We start from the raw sequence: 17944 nt of genomic DNA, 5'->3' as shown, positions 1-17944 counted from the left end.
TGCAATTTAAATAAAAAAAATAAAAAGTAGATAAGTAAGAGAAAGCTACTTGACATCATCATGTCTAGAATAAAAGAATCTGGTATGTCAATTCTAATCCTGTTAAATCAAAGCAATTACTGTTCTCTGCTAAAAGCTGAATACACTGGGAAGTCCTGACTGCTCCTTCTCATTGCCATAATGCGAGGCATTTCCCTGCCACAAACCCTCCTGAGATGGACAAAGTATTAAATCAAGGTAACAGTGTTTTTGTAGGAGAACACTAATTCACAGCTTTCTTTTCCCTGCACCACACAATAATGCCCTGTAGCTGCAACTACAGAGTTAACTGACCCTGCACTTTGAGCCTAGTGCCTCCTATTTAACCCAGAACACTGATGGTGTTCTGGCTCAAACATCAAACTGCAAATTGTCCATGTTCTATTAATCTTCAGGACTTCTGTCACCAAAGAATTTCACTAGATTCTTCAATAAAATCTGAGAAAAGAGAATTTGTTCTATTGGCAAAGGCTAGAATAGCTGGAAAGGAAAATCTTCATAACTTCGTCATGGAACAACAACAAGTTGACAGAAGTGGCTTTGATGTATCAAAATGTGGAGAATATTTTCAGGATGCTTAAAGACAATTACATGTCCAATTTTGATTCCAATATTTTTTAGCAGATACTGGGACAATATAGCTTCAGGAGAGGATGATGATTCTGCTGAGGTGATACATCCTGGGGTTTTCTGTTTGCTTGGTTGATTGGTTGGGTTTGCCTTTTTTTTTAAGCCAAGCAGCACAAATGAGCATACGAGGTTGTTCTCATTTCCACATACTTGCAAAAGCATTGTGAAAGTTCATGGGAAAAAACCCCACCAAACCAGATACAAAGTGTACAAACTATAATGGTTTACAGCTCCTCTCATGAGCTGGTAGAGTTGGATCAAGCTTGAATTGAGATCTTGTCCAAATTATAGCCAAGAGTAACCAGTCTCTACGGATACAATCCTTCTTAGGAATGGATGCTAGGCACTACAACCTAATGTGAGTTACTAAATCAAGGAAATCACAATTTAATGTGAATTACTAAATCAAGGTAATAGTGTTAGGGAAAAACAAATAATAGACAGTCAAAACAATTGCAAAGAATGTGTGTGTGCAATTCTCTCTTTTTGCAACTGACTTCAGTAGCTCAGCCGTAGTGCATACATGAGAGCAATATCTATCACAAAATGGATCTATTGAGGCCAACTGCCTCTCCTGTTTTTTGGAGAAGAGTGCTATTCAAGATCACTTCAGCTCCCCAGAGACTAGAGGAGATATTCCTCAATCAAATAAGTGTGTCACTGCTCATGAGCCTCTTTCAAAATCCAAGGGAGCTGTAGCAGACTTTGGCTAATAGGCTGTTAGCCAGACATCATTATGTATCCTTTGTGCTCCCATCCCAGAGGATGAGATCAAGCTAGATGAAGCACAGTAGGTTGTCAAGGAAGCTTTCCCAGCCGGGCAGTCAGGAGGCTCCTGGCAGTTCCACTGCCCCTCCAGGGGCTGTTCCTGCCAGCCCCAGGGAGCTGTGGGGTCCTCACTCACACCCACACAAGCTTCCCCCTAGTTTGGCACACGGTTCCCAGGACAGCCCCAGACTGCTGGGTCCTGCCAAGTCATTGAATCATGGTGCAACAACAGAGTAACAGCTCAAACTGCTGCCTTCAGATTGTGCATGGGACATTTTAGAACAGGTAGCTGTCAATTCCTTATCATTTCCTCTCAAAAAAACCCCCTCCAGGTCTAAACGATATGAAGCCTTCTTCATACATCTTTATAGTATGGTAAAGCAATAGGAAAAAAGAAACAGAAAAATATAAATCATGGTGAAAGAACTACTACAGCCTCAGCTGACTGCTCATGAAAATGTGATCTATTTTTCCAAGCAGCTTCTATTCAGGAGAACATGAGGATGCAGTATGCCAGCACACAAAAAAAACACCCCTGCAAAACAACTGGTTCCAACAAAGCCTGGAAAAGCTCCTTTTTCCCCATAAGTGAAATATATTTTTGCTTACAATGATTAGCAAAAAATTAGGATTCTTCTGTTCACTGTTGAAAAAGATCAATAAATCTTTAAAAAAAGCAATCTTTAAGAGTCTTACCTCAGCTGTGGAAACAAAGGAGTCCGTGGATGCAATGCTTAATGTATCTCGAAGGCAGAAATCATCCACATTATCCTTTACAGTAATGTCTGTATTTTTATCTTTAAAATAATAAAAAAAAAAGTTTATTAGACTATTAGAAAATTCCATGTAAGTCTTGAAAATGTGTTTCATGTGTACTTTAACACAGTACACATTGTGTGTGTACAAGGCACAACATTATGCTACTGTAAGAGTAAATTCTTTTATGACCCACTAACATATATAAAGGTGACTGTTTTTCTGCCTTTAAAGCAGATTTTCAAATATCATCCACAATGAACTGGAAGAAGAAAAAAAGACTTGGCCAAGGTTTTTGCCTTTCTTTTACAGACTTCTGATGATCTATCTTATGATATTACTTTGCTATATCGATCTAGACCCTTAGTTAAGTTTTTGACTTGGCTGTGTTATGTAACGAACTGCTCAATGTCCTAGCCACCCCTTTTGCTTTTCTAAATAAAAGTCCATTAATAAAAAAAAAACCCACCATATTTTAGCTTCACTTGAATTTGTTTAACTTTCTACTTCTCATGCCTTTTTTCACTTGCTGGTTCTTCCAGAGAGCAAGTGAAGCTTTTAATCTTCACTGAATCCTCTTTCCTCAAAAAGCTTCTCCATTGAAATAACATACCCACAAGTATTTCCTACAGCACAAGGATTCTTAAGGCCTTTAAAACAACTGATATTTTTTCTTAAAATCATCTGCAACACAGCTTCTTCTCGGTACTGCTTTACTTAATTCTCAGATTTCAACTGTTGCACTTCTTGGATGGTTTCGTTTCCACCGTATAGAAACACTTTGACAGAAGGATTAAATTCGTAAGTCAGTAAGTCAGACTTTGGCTCAGTGTGGCCCATCCTACGTTCCCAGTAGAGCAGATGCATTTATTTTGGGTTATTTTACCTTCAGACATTACACATGTGTTCCTAAAAGTCTGTTTTATCTCCAAGAGTCAGCAGCAACCAGCTACCCAAAGTCATCCAGACCTGTTGCTAGGGCAATACTTCATTAAAAACACCATTACATAGTGGAGTGGCCAAATGCCAATTTACTGGGATGGTTTACTCATCACTTGAAATGCTACAAAGCCACATGACTTAACTATTACTTTGGTGGTTGTTATGGTTTTATTAGTTACGGACTTGGAATGACAGCTCAAAAACTGCATTAGAACAAATATCTGTCTTTGGGAATATTCACTAAGGGAAAAAATTATTCAAAGTTTGGACGAAGATTTTACTAGAGTGAGTTAGGCAAATTGCAATCAGGACTTCATCACTATTCACATGAAGTCTGATTTTTTTTCAGCTCATTCTTACTACTTCTTTCTTTTGACTTCTTAAAACCAAGAGGAAAAGTACTCCAACTTCCAAGCTGGTTGAGAAACCATCACATACTGAAATCTGAAATGCTGGAATGGAAAACCAAACTGTGGTTTGTAAAGCACTAGCTTGAGATCTGCTTAGAGTAGATGGGTAACATGATGTTTCTTTCTTATTTCTAACTCATGATTTGCATTAATTCTCCTCTAGTATTACATTAGATGATTTTCTAATATCACTTTTTCACAAAAAAGTTACTGAAATTGCAATGATACTGTTAAATCCAGGGTAGTACAAGCATCTATAGCCTGGCTGCAGATTTTTTGGTTTTCCTTTTTTCAAACTCTCCTTTTGCCTAAGTTGATTTTACAGTTATATGTGAGTTTATAGCTCAGTAACAAGAACATATCCCCAGACTGATTCTAAATTATTTAACTCTGGGTTATGTGGTTGATTACATATAAATGGGAATAATGCTATTTAACTAAAACTTATTCCACATACATTAAAAAAAAAAAAGGTGTAAATGAAGAAACCACAGCCCAGAACAACACAAAATCAGGGGTTCTTCCATAGATCTTGCATTCAACCTGTTATAGACTATATGAAGCTCCAGAGTTAATAAAATTTTGAATTAATCTATTTTTGTTGAAAAATTCATACTTCCAAGTTTTCTAATATGGCCTAAAACTATCACCAAGCCAGTATGTTTTTAACATATTAATTTGTTGAATACGGAATATCTGTGTTTTCACTCAAAGAAAATTCTCACTGCTACAGAAAAAAGACACAAAATTTGCATATTAAGAGGAAGAAAAAAAAATTAAAAATAAAGTTGGTAATGCTGAATGAAATAATACCACCTTTGGGAAGTGATATGTGCACACAAAGCACAGCCTCCCTAAAGAAAACAAAACAGCCTTGTCAGCTATTTCTGACTTTCAGGCCACCACCACCACCCTAAGACCCTAAAACATCCTTAGCCAAGCAGGTGCTTATCAATACCCACGCTGTGAAGGGAGCACGCTACTATGAAAACTCACCATGGAATTTCACTAGGGTGAAAATTAAGTTACAGCTGGAGTACATACCATGGAAGTACCAGCAGAACATTCTTAGACACAAGAACATGAAAAAAAGAGACAGTGGCACAAAGAGACTCCTGGAATGAACAGCTGCAAGAAAAACCCACCCACCAGTGCCTGCAACTGCTCACACACTCATCCCTAGTTCTTATGGATCCTAATAACTTCAGGAAGGGAATACTAGCAAGTATGTAAGCTTCAAATATACTGTACTTATTTGAGGAGCCAAGGAGTTATTTTGGGTTCACTTATATTTGTAAAGAGGACAAAGTAGAGTTTCAGATGTTACCATCGTGGCTCTTGATTGTAGTGCTGTAAAATGTATCTCTGGTCCTTAAATTAGACTAAGGTATTGAAAAATGGACAATGGAGGACTGCCAAAGCTTGTGAAATTACTCCTAGCTTTATAAAGTTTTGTAAATAACTATCTATTTAAAACTAAACAAGATTTTAAAAAAAGACCAGAACCAAGCTATTTTCACATCTATTTACAAAGTACTAATCTAGAAAAATTAATCGTCATTGTTCTGGTAGGTTTTCATGATAAGACAACACAAAGCTAAGCCCCTAAACTCTCAGAGCAAAATCTGACCTTCACAACTGCACAGAAATTAACTTTTTATTATTCAACTGGGAAGCATTCACCTTCACATAATGTTTTAAAACTGAAAACTGTTTCCATGTTATCTTCCTGCCAACCCTGAATGAAACAGGGCAGGAGTTCGCAAGTAAGTTTGGCACTTAGCTGACACATTTAAAAAAGGAAAGCACTTACCCACTAGTAAAGAACTCACTGGGAGTTACAGGTTTTAGTTCCAAGTACCACCATTAAAGTCATGGCTCCCTATTCTCCTCAGCCCTCCCACTTCAGTGGAAAATCAGTGCAGTTAATACGTCACAAGCAGCAAAGCAGGATGAGAAAGGAGAAACTTTATAGACTCTGAAGAGGAAAAAAACGTGCAAAGGAATCCACTTATGAAAAGTCATGGTACCCTCAGAGCAGCAGGGGCCCAATGTTCTGCCAGCCCACGTTGTGTGCTCAAGACCCCTTCCATGTGTGGCTTCCTGCCCAGTGAAAGGAATTACAATAATCCAGTTCAGACAGCACAGCAGAATGAATCAACATGGTTCAGTTCCATGAGAGTGTGCCAGTCTTCTAGCTAGTCACAAGTGACACAGTGTTTTGTCACTCCTTGCTCAAACATCCAAAATCTTTATTTACATTTATAAATAGTCATAATTCTGAGAGTGCTTATCATCACTTCTACCAAGTAGCTGCTAATGTATTACAGGCAGTCTTTACAGGAGGCACCCCAAAGCAGTGAATTTTACGTCATTTCATATTTATAAAAAGAAAACAACCCCAGCCTTCAGGTGGCCCCTTTTGATGACTGGGTGATACAGCCACAGGTTAAAAAAGCAAGCCAAGAATGGAGCAGGGTACCCACATAGACCACTGTGGATCTCCCACTCCATTATGTGTTTACATTCTCCTGTAACACAAGTATCTGGGGTAGCTGGAGGCACCTCATCTAACTGCATACACCCAAACCAGTTACTGACTTCAGCATGAAAATGCATTTCAGGTCAGGGTATTTTAAAAATATCTACCCAAATCTTGTACTCTACTAGGACATCAGCATGGATCATGAGTTCAGCATGTCTCATGGTTCTTTGTTGCAACTGCTCTGATGCAAACTGAAGTGACAGATTTCTTCAGAAAACAAAGCACCAGTCCTCCCACACCCACCAAACCCACAGAAGAAACTCCAGCCTGGCTCTCAGTGGGTGCTCACACCTCCAGCAGGGCCCTCTTCTAACTCAGAGCTTCTGCTGACCAGTGTGAGACCAGTAACTCAGAACCAAAGCTGTCTAGTGGGGAAGAACTGGGGAAAACGGAGCACAGGACAGCATCAGATAATCAGTGTTTGCAATTTCACCCTCCTTCTAGTACTCACAGACCTTTGTCAAGGTAAGCTTTGGCTGAGCTTACTGCTGAGCCTTCAGACTACATCCTTAACAGAAACCTCAGTAGTTTTCATGCAGGGAATAATCTTCTGCTTAAGTGTGAATAGAGAGCTGAATCTTACTTCCTTGGAAAAAAGCCGACTCAACAGAGCTTTTATAATTGTTTCCAAGCACAACCATAATATTCAGGGTTCTGAATAAAAGCCTTCTACTTAAAACACACTCATACAGGTATAAAAAGGTCAATTTTCCAAGCCACTGGGTTCTCACCTAATTATCATCATGCAAAACCCAAGATGTTCTACAGTCACTGTGTTTTGTATTGCTTTGATATTATTCTTAAGACTAAAGTAGTACAGCTGATTAAAAGATGAACTAAAAGCATGTGTATAGATGACAGTAATATATTCTTCACAAGTAGAGAAAGCTCAGAAGAATTTAATAGTACAATCCATTCAGTTCACACACATAAGCAATAAAATCCACCTGAAAACTGTGATGTATTGATTTGCAATATTTGTCATCTGGAAAAACATGCAATTTGCCTAAAATATTCTCATAATCTTCAAGAGATTTTCCAAATACTTTGGAAAGTAATAATAACAATTTCTATAATTTGCCTATTTGCAGACATTCAAGATGTTTTGTCCATGAAGTTACATAATCTGTAGAATACCACATTTAATGGTGTATAAAACAAAACAACATGGTTACTTCTCTTATATCCTATTGCTCTCATCTTGCACAAAATTACATGAGCAATCATTTTAGTCTCTCCATGTAAAAATCAAGTGTAGCTAAAAAAGGAATGTAAGTTCAATTCATTTCCTGTAATCCACATACACTGGTACACCAAATTACAGAAGAGTATTAGGAAATACTATATAAATTTGATATTGTGGGATGATGATAAATGAAATTATTCTTTCAAGATTTAAATCTACTAAAGAATTCTTCCATAAGTTTGATAACAGAGTTGGAATATTTTCTGATAGTTGCAAAATTTTTAAGCAAATAAATTACCAAAGGCTAAAAGTATTATTTTATTATAGAGAATATGACCTGTGAAAGCTGTGTCTGAATCATCATAGCAGGATTTATTGTAAAACCAAAATTTCAAAATAGAAAGACCTCACCATGAAAAATGACCATCTCAAGGAAGAGGCAGGGTAAACACATGTGGTGCTGTATTGCCGAAATCTGAATTTTAAGAAAACAAAGCAGCATCTGATATGTATTTTATACCCTGAATTAACACATCATGTGTGCTGACAGCTGAAAAATCAGCTTAGTAAACACAAAATAGTGCATGCATGTGTTCACCCCTCTGTTTTACTTCTCTGTCTCTCTGCTTCACAGGCATAGGATCCTGAAACAGATTTGAGACATATATCTTGTGGAAACTACATGTCACTAGGAGGTCTCTCCCTATCACACAGGCCTTCATTCCATTGAAAATGTAAACACTGATACATAACTGCACATTATATGGTTCTACACTTGTACAGGGTTACAGTTTCTCACAACTTCTTTACCTTGAACCTAAATATCAGTGGATCTTTCCCGATTTTGAGTTTTAAATCCCTATCCTTTATAGAAAAGGTTTTCTGAGCACTCTTTTATTTTCAAGTTTAATAATTTAGGTAACAGTTTCTGTGCTTGTATTTGATTTGAGAGAGAAGATTTGGCAATGCAGCAAAATTTGCTCAGTTGTCTAATCTGGACAGAGTCTGTTTGGATGGATGTGCAGCACAAAGTTGTCACTCCTCTCCATGGGGATACTCCATTCTCCTGGAGTTCAGAAAGCATCACATCTCTGTTGTCTACAGCAAAGACCAGTTTGAATCCCAGAGCTGCTTATTTCAAAGCTGGGACTTTGAAGCACCAGGCTTCACAGCACAGCCCTGTGGAGCCTGCAGACACCTTAGTCACCAGACTTAAATGTCACTGCCTTTTCTCAGTTCTTCACACCTCAAAAACAAGTGCAACCTTCTGCTATTTTTGCACAGCCACCTTCTAGTGACAATGGAATGGTCTGTTCAACCCCATTTAGTGTAACAGTACATTAACTCACGGGATGCAGAGCAGAGTCAAGATGCAATGTCATATTTAGAGAGTAAGGAAGTACAAGCTTAACTTTCAGGCTTCCACATTTAGAAATTAGTACCTTCAGTACCTTTCCTATGCCAGAGGCCTCCATAAGGAGGTTAGGTAGAAAAGTCTTCAAAATTAAGTGAATTTCTCCCTTTGGTCTCAGTTCTTCCACACCTGTGAGTCAGTGGGTACTTAAATGCAGGATGTTTATACCAGTGCACTACTAAACCAGTGCATCCCTTCCTTCTTCCCAAGGCAATTCATTACACCCTTCTTGCCTTTCCCACTGTGCATTTCTTCAAAGAGCAGATATTACCACACACAGTGATGAAAATGGACAATAACAACCAGCAACTATTGCTCAGCTCTTGAAACTTGTTGTGTTTCTAATTGTTTCTTCAAATTACTTTTTTTTCAAATCAGTTTCTTAACAAGTTACATGAAACCCAAAAGAGCAAACATTTTAGTATTCTAGCATAAAAACTACTTTGCTGGACACAGCATAAGAATATGGGGTCATCCAAGATGATCATGTCAAACTAAGATTTCTGGGAAGGTTTTTCTTTAGCCACTACATCATGCCATAGGGATGTTGACATTTCAAAGCAAGAAAGATAGCCTGACAAAAGGAACCCACACATTCATTGGTTCTTCCATTAAAAACACATAGGCTGTCCAGCAGTTGATAATTCCACTTACATGTATGAAGACAATATCAGAAAAATCTGATGCCTTCTCATCCTTGAATTATCAGACAAAGACAGAACCAGCTATACAACTGGTGATCCTCAGTGAAATAAACATCAAAAATGCAGACATACATGTGTGTCTTGGGCTCACACTTGGACTCTATATTCAGAATAGAGCATGTTTGACACAGACACACTCTGTAAGAACAGCCTAATAATCTTGGTCTTCCCTTCAGTTTCAGGGCAGAACTATTTTACAGAATGCTGCAGACTCCAGTGACACTGCTCAGGAATGTGACTGGCTTCTGCAAACCCAGCTGCACACAGATAGGGTTTAAGAACTTAAATTACTAAGACATATGCTTAACTTGAAGCAATAAGACTTAAAGAATATCTTAAGTGCCCCACTGACTGGGGCCTGCTTGCATTCCACTTGTCCCCAGCAACAGGAAAGAATGAGATAAGAATCCTTATTGTACTCCATGTAGAGTTCTTCTGAATCTTTTGTTTACTAAATAAGAACAATTATCAACCTTAAAATAAAAAACCAAATGAATAACACCGTAAGGTTGCTAAATGCATTAGTAACAACATATTAATACTTGAATCATAATGCAAGTAATTATTAGAGCAACCTGACCATCGGCAATCACTTAAGTTATGTGCATTCTTTATTATTCAAGCCTTGCTTCATTTCACCTGACTGGTTTAGCAGATAACTAATATATTGACTAGATGGCAACTTTAACTATATCTGTTTGAGCAGCTGCTGATCAGAATCAAGCCATGTAGAAATATGCACACATTTACCTTTAAATACTCACAGCCTTTCTCCATGTAGAACAAGGGCAGCTTTAAATAGCAGGAGAGAGAATAAAGCCTGGTGTGATCGACATGTGCTCTTGAATCAGTTACACCACAGCACTTTGCTACAAACTGGATTATTAGGTAAGGTGGGACATGTGCACAGTCCAGATATCTCACAGAGAATTAGAGACAGTAATTTATTTTTAAAAACCCCTTTAGCTTGAACCATCAAAAGGGAAATCAAACACATCTCAAACCCAGTTTCTTTTTCTAAAAGTTTTAGCAATTAACTGCACAAATACATGCAGGAGAGAAAAATGACACATAAATAATAAATTTTATTCCTTCCATTGTTATTGTTCACTTTTGCTATAACTTTCCACACAAATAAATTTACTCCCACATTTAGCTTCAACTTTGAAACATTTCAAGCTGAAACAAAAGTTTAGAAAACTGTAAGATATGAAAAGGCCATTAGGAATGAAATGCTTACACAAGCTACTTGAGCCTTCCAGTTATAGGGTAAACAATTAAAAAACCACACCCCAAACTAAATGCTTGACATTAGTGCAAATAAATAGAATAACAAATAAATGTGCAGAGCTGTAGTGATGGGGCATGGTTAGTGCTAGATAACAAGTCCTGTTAACAGCAGTTCTTGAAGACTGTGCTGTATGGATATACCACAGCCTTTTATGCCAGCTCGGTGGGTCACAGTCTTCCACTTAAAGGGCAGAAAGATTTATACATAGTAGACACATTTAATAAAAGTTCTTAGCTTTTGGGTATGTGCACATGCACACAATGTTTTCATTTCATTTTGAGTCCTTGAGAATAAATTGCAGACAGAAGTGTATCTATTTTAGTTCTAACTACTGAATTAATAAAACTGTAGTGCAGAGATGTGTATTTGCTGATTTTACGATTCTGTCAATATTCCCCTTTGATATTGTGCTCCAAAGCAATTGGAAAGCTCCAAGTATTGTTTCTGCACTTCCAAGACTAAGCTATCAAGCCAAGAGAGTTGATTACCTTGGAAGTCTTTTCAAATTCTGAACTATCACTGCCTTTATCTCCCCCAGCCTATTCTGGCTCAACTTTCTTCATTTTGCCCAAAAACGTCTCAGACAAGCCTCTCTTAAAAGTAGGCTGCAATGCAAGAAGAAATTGTTTTCAGAGAAGTTAGAAAAGAGGAATTGGCCCTATGGACCAAAATATGTTCTTGATCATAAGTTTATATAACCTCACACTGCCAGTACTCCAGCCAGAAAAATAAACACTTATCCCACCCTCACTCATTGCCATCTATCTGATTTTTCCTACCTCTAGAACATTTATACTCACAATATATACAAACTAATAGATGTTAAGTGCATGAACACCTTTTCTCTAGTAAGAAAAAGAATCTGCAAACTGTAACTTGTTAAGACTGTATCACAAAAACAAGAGAGAGGAGAAATAAAAAACCCAAAACTTCCTGCATTTGGGAGCCTTTTTCCACTTACATATAACTTCTCAAAATGCAGGCAAGCAGTTATTAATTCAAGCCGTGACACATGGGGAAAATGATGACTTTTCTTTACTCAAAAAGAAGGTAAATATGTACTTTTTAAGTAGTTTTGTTGGGTTTTTTAACTGAGAAAGAGACAATTGCAGCTGCCCACATATTGCAAAGAACAAGCAGAATTAGTTGAGATGCATTTTGTGTTAGGAGGCCTGAGCAGGGATGCACAGGAACAGCTAACTGAACAAAATCTGGGAAATAAAATCATGTTGGTGGATTGTGGCTCCATTATAAGCAGCTTTTAGAGCCAAAAGGAGGACCATTTTATTTCATTTGAAGACAAGATCCCCAGAGAGAGAGACTTCTTAAGAGAGGAATAATCTGGTCAGAAAAATGAGCAAAGGTGATTTTTATAAACAACAGTTAAGTCCATGTCAGACAAGCAAGTTTTAAATGGACAAGGCAAGACAAAACATGGCAGGAGTCAAGAAGTGAGAGAGACAAGGGCTTAGACAGGAGTTTTGGTGTGGACAGAAACAAGACAGGGCTCGGGGATGCCATTTAAGGGAAAGCAATGAGGTGTATAAATAGCCTGCACTGTTGGATCTAATGGCAAAGTTGTTGGGCAAACAGTAACAAGAGTCTTCAAAAACCAGAATCAGACTCTTTCTCCTCTTACTGGAAGTGCTTTTGGAAAAACTTCCAAGCTAAGTGACCATATTAAGCGACCTTGACTTCTCCAGTGCTGGGTCAGTGAACAGTAAAATAGATATTCTCGAGCCACTGTTGAAAAGATTTCAGCTTCTAGGATTAACAGAAAAATATACTCCATGTTCGCAAATAGCAACAAAAAGATACAGATATGAATGCCAGTATTTTTCAGCAGCAGTGAGTTCACTGCATGTCTATGAAAAGCTGCTTTGCATTTTTAGTAGAGTATTGCCAAAACTAAGAGTATCAAGGAGAAAGCCAAGCATTATAATCTTTTCATAGACAAAACATCTGCAGAAATATTTTTGGTTGAACTTCTAACTACTAATCTTACTCTAGTCAAGCATTGCACCTAGGTGCTTTCTGATAAGGAATTTCATGGACAGCAATTTAGAAAGGAAGTGTTATTGATATTAGACAAAATGCCTTTAAAGGGAAGATTTAAATACTACTGATTAGGAAAGACATACAATCCAATCCAAACATCTGCACTTCGAGCACCTCTTGGGTGTCAGAAATAAAGAGTTGCAGCAATAAGTTGCAATATGAGAGACCTCATGTTTTATCAGTTACTGAACTTCAGCTAACTGCAATAGCTAAAAATTATGTTCAAAATATGCACCTTTTTTAAAAAAGTAGGATTGGAATAACTTCTCTGGGCTTTTCCTCAGACTTAGAAATATTGTTTTCTTTCCTTTCCCCCCATTTGTTGGGATGAATACATTTTCACACTTAGAGAAAAAGCTGTTGTTTCTTTTGTTTCAATTTCAATCCTGTTTGAGCCACTAGTAAAATGTTTAGGCCTTCTCCAAGAAATTAACAAATTATTTCATGTAAATTTATCTTGAAGGAACAAAGCAAAAGTTTTCAAGCTAACATGAAAAGTTACACAACTCTAAGTTATTTTATAGTATGTACTACTAGAGTTCACCTAAATGAAGTATTACAAACTGCTCTTCATTGGAGACTAGGAATTGTAACTAGAAACATTTGTTGTACATAGGCAAATAAAATATGCTCAAACTAAAAATTTTCCAGTAACGTTTTAGAGGAAGAAAGAAATTACAGGCTGTAGATATTAATCCATGGATAGGAAGACATTACAGAAGTCTGTGTTAACAAATTATATAAAAATGAGGTTTCAGCAGCTTCACTGATTATGCAAATATTTTTGTGTTTTAAGAGCTGCTGAAGAAAAGGTTTCTAATATGTAAATCAGTTCTCCAAACAGTTTTGTCACTAGGTTAAAGGCTGTGCTTATTCTCTCCAAAATGCCAGACATATCTTTGAGTGTGAGAAGAAAATTAAAAAAAGAAACAGACAAACCTTTCAACAAAATCATCCAACAGCACAGACCTTTGTCAGAGATTTTACTGTGGTAGCTCAAACACATAATTTGTTTTAAACTGTAGAACTGATAAATGATAAAAAGTAAATATTTTAAAAATTAAAATGTATTAACATTAAAGCATTTTAACATTGTCAAAAAGTTTAAGGGCCAGTGTACACAATTCTCCATCAGTATGAATGCCAGTATTCCTTTTTGCAGTAGAAATTAAAATAATAATATGAAGTATTAGGAATTTAGCACTGCGACAAGGAGCCCTGCAATTTGAGAATTTTCCCCTCTGACCTGCAATTCTGCTTGTAAGTAAAGCTATTGTTTCTCTCCCAACTCTTTGCATTCCTCCCAAGTAAACTCGACTAACATTTCAGTCTGCTAGAAAAAATCTAAATAGGAAAAAAAAAACCAGAGAACTTTCTTCAAGGACAGACAACTGAAAGCACTGGAAGCTTTTAACCCTCTACACAGCTTTACATTCATCACTCAGAAGTAACAGCATGGATATTTTGTTTCAGTTTTGTGCCAACTGCCTCCTTTCTGATGGAGTGCAGCCCTATGCCTGCCTCAGGAAAGCCTGTTTGTAGCTTCCCATGCTGGTTCACAGTGCTAAGAGGCACAGCACAAAAACAACCACAGTTTAGCCCTACATATTTCTTTTCTTTTCTTATCCAGAAGTACTTTTTCTACAGAAGTCCTGTTTTAGCTTACTGATTTATATAATACTGAAAGTCCAGTGGAGAATGCAACAAGAGTGAACACATTGTCATTCCATTATTTCATCATTTTAAAATGCAAGTCTTTTCCAGGGTGCTATTAATAATTTATAACTCAACAACAGCTTACTGAGTTGAAAACTATTATTTGCAATTATTTTTATTATTATTACTCTTAACAGTATTCTACTCACAGGGAAAAAAACATATTTATTTATACCTCTGTTTTCTGCACTGCTGAAAGCTGAATAGTTAGGAATGTCAGAAGTAGCTGTCCTGGCAGGCAGGAGAGAGGCACTTCAGACACAGCACATGAGGAAAGACGTGGGAAAGTGGCTGCAGTGACAAGCTCTAGTATTCCAACAGGCCCCCAGGTAACTCATTCCTGACTCTCCCATGTTACCACAGCCTCCTCCAGAAGGCTGCTGATTGGCAAATTGTTTATCATACACAACCAACTTCAAATAGTAAGTGGGATCACAAAGTGAAAAGCAAGCTTGTGGTATGACTGATTAATGGCAGCACTAAGATCTAAATTTGATGTGTTAGAGGAAATGTTGATCTGGGAAGAGTAACATTTAAAGGTTTTGGGAAGGAGCCGCATCTGTGAACAGTAGATAAATAGGGACAGAGAGGTTTCAGGAGCTCCATAAGTTTGATCAAAGAATTTACAGAGAAAGCTAAAATTGAGAAATTGCTAGAAATTTTTACCTTTTTAAGTTTCCTTCTGAACAAATCTGGAGTTCCTTATAAACCAAATTATAAACAACTTACATTCTTATAAATAAGAATAAGAAGTGCCTGTCAGGCATTTATGTAGCACTTGATAGCATCTGTCCAACTGTCAGAGCCTCCACTCCAGCTGTGGCTGATCACAAGCACCTCAGGTAGAGAAAACAAGAAAAACCCACAAACCATAGCTATCCTTCCTATGTATCAGAGAAAAAAAAACCAGAGCTAAACATTTTCTGATTATTGTTGTGAGTGAACAGTTGAAAGCCCGAAGCATAAGAGCTGGTTATAAGCATTTTTAATGAGCTGCAAGTGTCATCACAGAATGGTTTGGGTTGGAAGGGACATTAAAGACCATCTAGTTCCAACCCCTGCAACCACTAGATCACAAGTGGCTCAAAGCCCTGTCCAGCCTGACCTTGAGCACCTCCATGGATGGGGCAATTACAAATTTATTAAGGAAAAAGGCTTTTTCTTATTCACTCCAAGGCCCACAGAAGAAGAAAAAGCAGTAGTAAGGGGAAATACTTAAATGCCAGGAAGACCACACTGACCATTTAACCCCAGGTTTGTATCTTCCTCTCAAAGAATGAAAACATCCCTCAAAATAGCACTAAAAAAAATAATCTTGCCTCTGAAATATGTTGAGGGTAGCTTACTTCAGAATGTCATTTGTTTCACTTGAACAACTAGAAATTCAATCTAGTTATGACTCTGACAACAAGGTCTACAAATCCCCAGCAGCACATACCTTTTCCATGTGTAAGCAGCTATTCAGAACAAGTCAGTCACCCCTCAGTATTTTCTTCAATAAGGAGCTGACATGCCCAATGTGAACCACAGATCAGCTTGTTTTTCCAAAACATGGAAAATTTTTATGGCTTGTTTCGAGCTGTCTAGAATGTCCAATCTTCTGAAATATGACCAACAGAACTGGACACAGTATTCTAAAACCACACCACTCCAAGACTGCATCTCTGCCTCTATCCTGGTGCTGTCCTTTGCACACACAGGTTAGAAAAGGTTTTTTTCTGCAGCCATGTCCCAACAGCTTACACTGATTACAATGTGTAACTTTCCTAAAGTGTTTCCTCATGATTTTTCCTTTAAAATCTCTCACTTATATGTACAATCCATACCTGCCAGGACTGAATGTAGTTTGTTAGATTGAAACAATGCAAGAGATAATTCACATCTTTATTACTAACCTTTGCTTTTATTATTTGAATGCTTTAAATGCCCTAAATTTTAAGTTTTTATCAACTTCCAGCTCTACAAATGATTTGATAATCAACTATATAGTTGATAAAACTACAGCATTTGACCAAATATCTTCCCTAAAAGGTAAATCTTTCCCTTAACAGCAGATGGAAATATAAATAAATATGCATGTCAGTGAGCTAAATATTATCACCTAATTTATGCTATACCAATTCTCCAAACTGGAGATCTCTTGAAAACCTATAGTCCAAGAAAACCTACCTACTATGAAACTGTATCAACTGGCACTAATTAAATATGTTATTATTTTTCTGTGGTAACAGAACTGCAAATTAGCAACTCTGTTTCACAGGGATGAAGTGCTGGAGATAGTTCCAAATGAATGGGAAATTGCAAATTTATCTCAAAATCTTAACAAACAAAAAAAACCCCAAACAAACAACCCTCATTACCATTTTCCAAGATTAGTGAATAGTAAATGGTAGATTAGGGTGCTTTTTAATCTAATTTCTTTAATAAGTTTTACATATAAATCATCCAGAAAAACATCTCAGCTGCCTCTTTTGCAACAAATTATATTCATTCCTACATAGCACAGGACCCTTAATTTCTGTTTCCATTCAGAACTGCAGTTTGTATTTTGCAGTAGTGTATTATTCTCATTCTTAGTAGTGCAAAGAAGACTGTACTATCTTTATTTCTTTTGACCACTCAAAATTCATAATTTTCTTGGACTTGCTTATTCTTGTGACTCCTGAACCCTTCCATTCCTGTTGTTCTTAATATATCAAATATTGAACAAAAACCTTCCAAGCATCACAAGTACTTCAAAAGAGATGATGTCCTTCTGATTTTTTATTAAAATATTCTGAAAAAGTGAAGCATGCTTTAATATACTTGCTGTTCAAGTCAAAAATTCAAGAAATATAATGATGAAAAGCCCCAAATCCTGAACACAGAAAACAGTATTTACTAAACCAGTTCATTACTTTTCTCTTCACTCATCTGGGCCAGCACAAAGAAAATTTAAATAATAAAGTAACTCAAGAGATCACAAATTATTTCTATAAAAAACATTTGAAAGGAATCCAATTCTCAGAACATTCTTGGTAAACAAGAATTTAGTTATCACATCTAAAAAATGAAATATTAATTGTAAATACTCCCAGGGTATCCAAGCAAAACAATAACTAAGCACATTGAGTGTTCATATGAAGTCCTTTGAGTATCATTTCATTAATTTGGCCTGAAGACAGAAACCACAAATAAACTTCTAATCATAACATATATACAATGCAACTTGACTGATGGTTTCAGATATCAAAATGAAACGTTGAAACGCTTTTTTGCTTTCTGGGTTACATTTACAGGTGTATGCAGATGAGCCAGCTCTGATCTCAATGTAACTCCCTCCCTGGTCAAGGCTGTGTTTGGTCGATGCAGGACGAGGAGGGGACAGCCCAGCACTGCCACCTCGTGCCCGGCGAGCTGGAGCCCGCACACAGCTCCCACAGACTGAGCCCAGAACGTGCTCTGCTTTCAGCTCCACAGGCATCTGAGAACAGATGCTTCATCTT

The 17944-nt window shown here is 37.2% G+C and overlaps 1 protein-coding gene across 2 annotated transcripts in view; it reads right to left on the bottom strand.

The window, feature by feature from the left end:
* MIGA1 (mitoguardin 1) overlaps positions 1–17944 on the bottom strand; it is a 35895-nt gene that overhangs the window by 10359 nt on the left and 7592 nt on the right. For both annotated transcript variants that reach the window (XM_083867238.1, XM_083867237.1), the window contains exon 8: positions 2134–2234. In XM_083867238.1, the coding sequence (XP_083723364.1) occupies positions 2134–2234 (101 nt within the window). The remainder of the gene's footprint in view (positions 1–2133; positions 2235–17944) is intronic.

This window comes from Zosterops lateralis, assembly GCF_965231275.1.
Source record: "Zosterops lateralis genome assembly, chromosome: 9".
Classification (NCBI taxonomy): Eukaryota; Metazoa; Chordata; class Aves; order Passeriformes; family Zosteropidae; genus Zosterops; species Zosterops lateralis.
The sequence above is the reverse complement of the archived record's forward strand: the minus strand, read 5'-3'. Positions and strand labels throughout refer to the sequence as shown.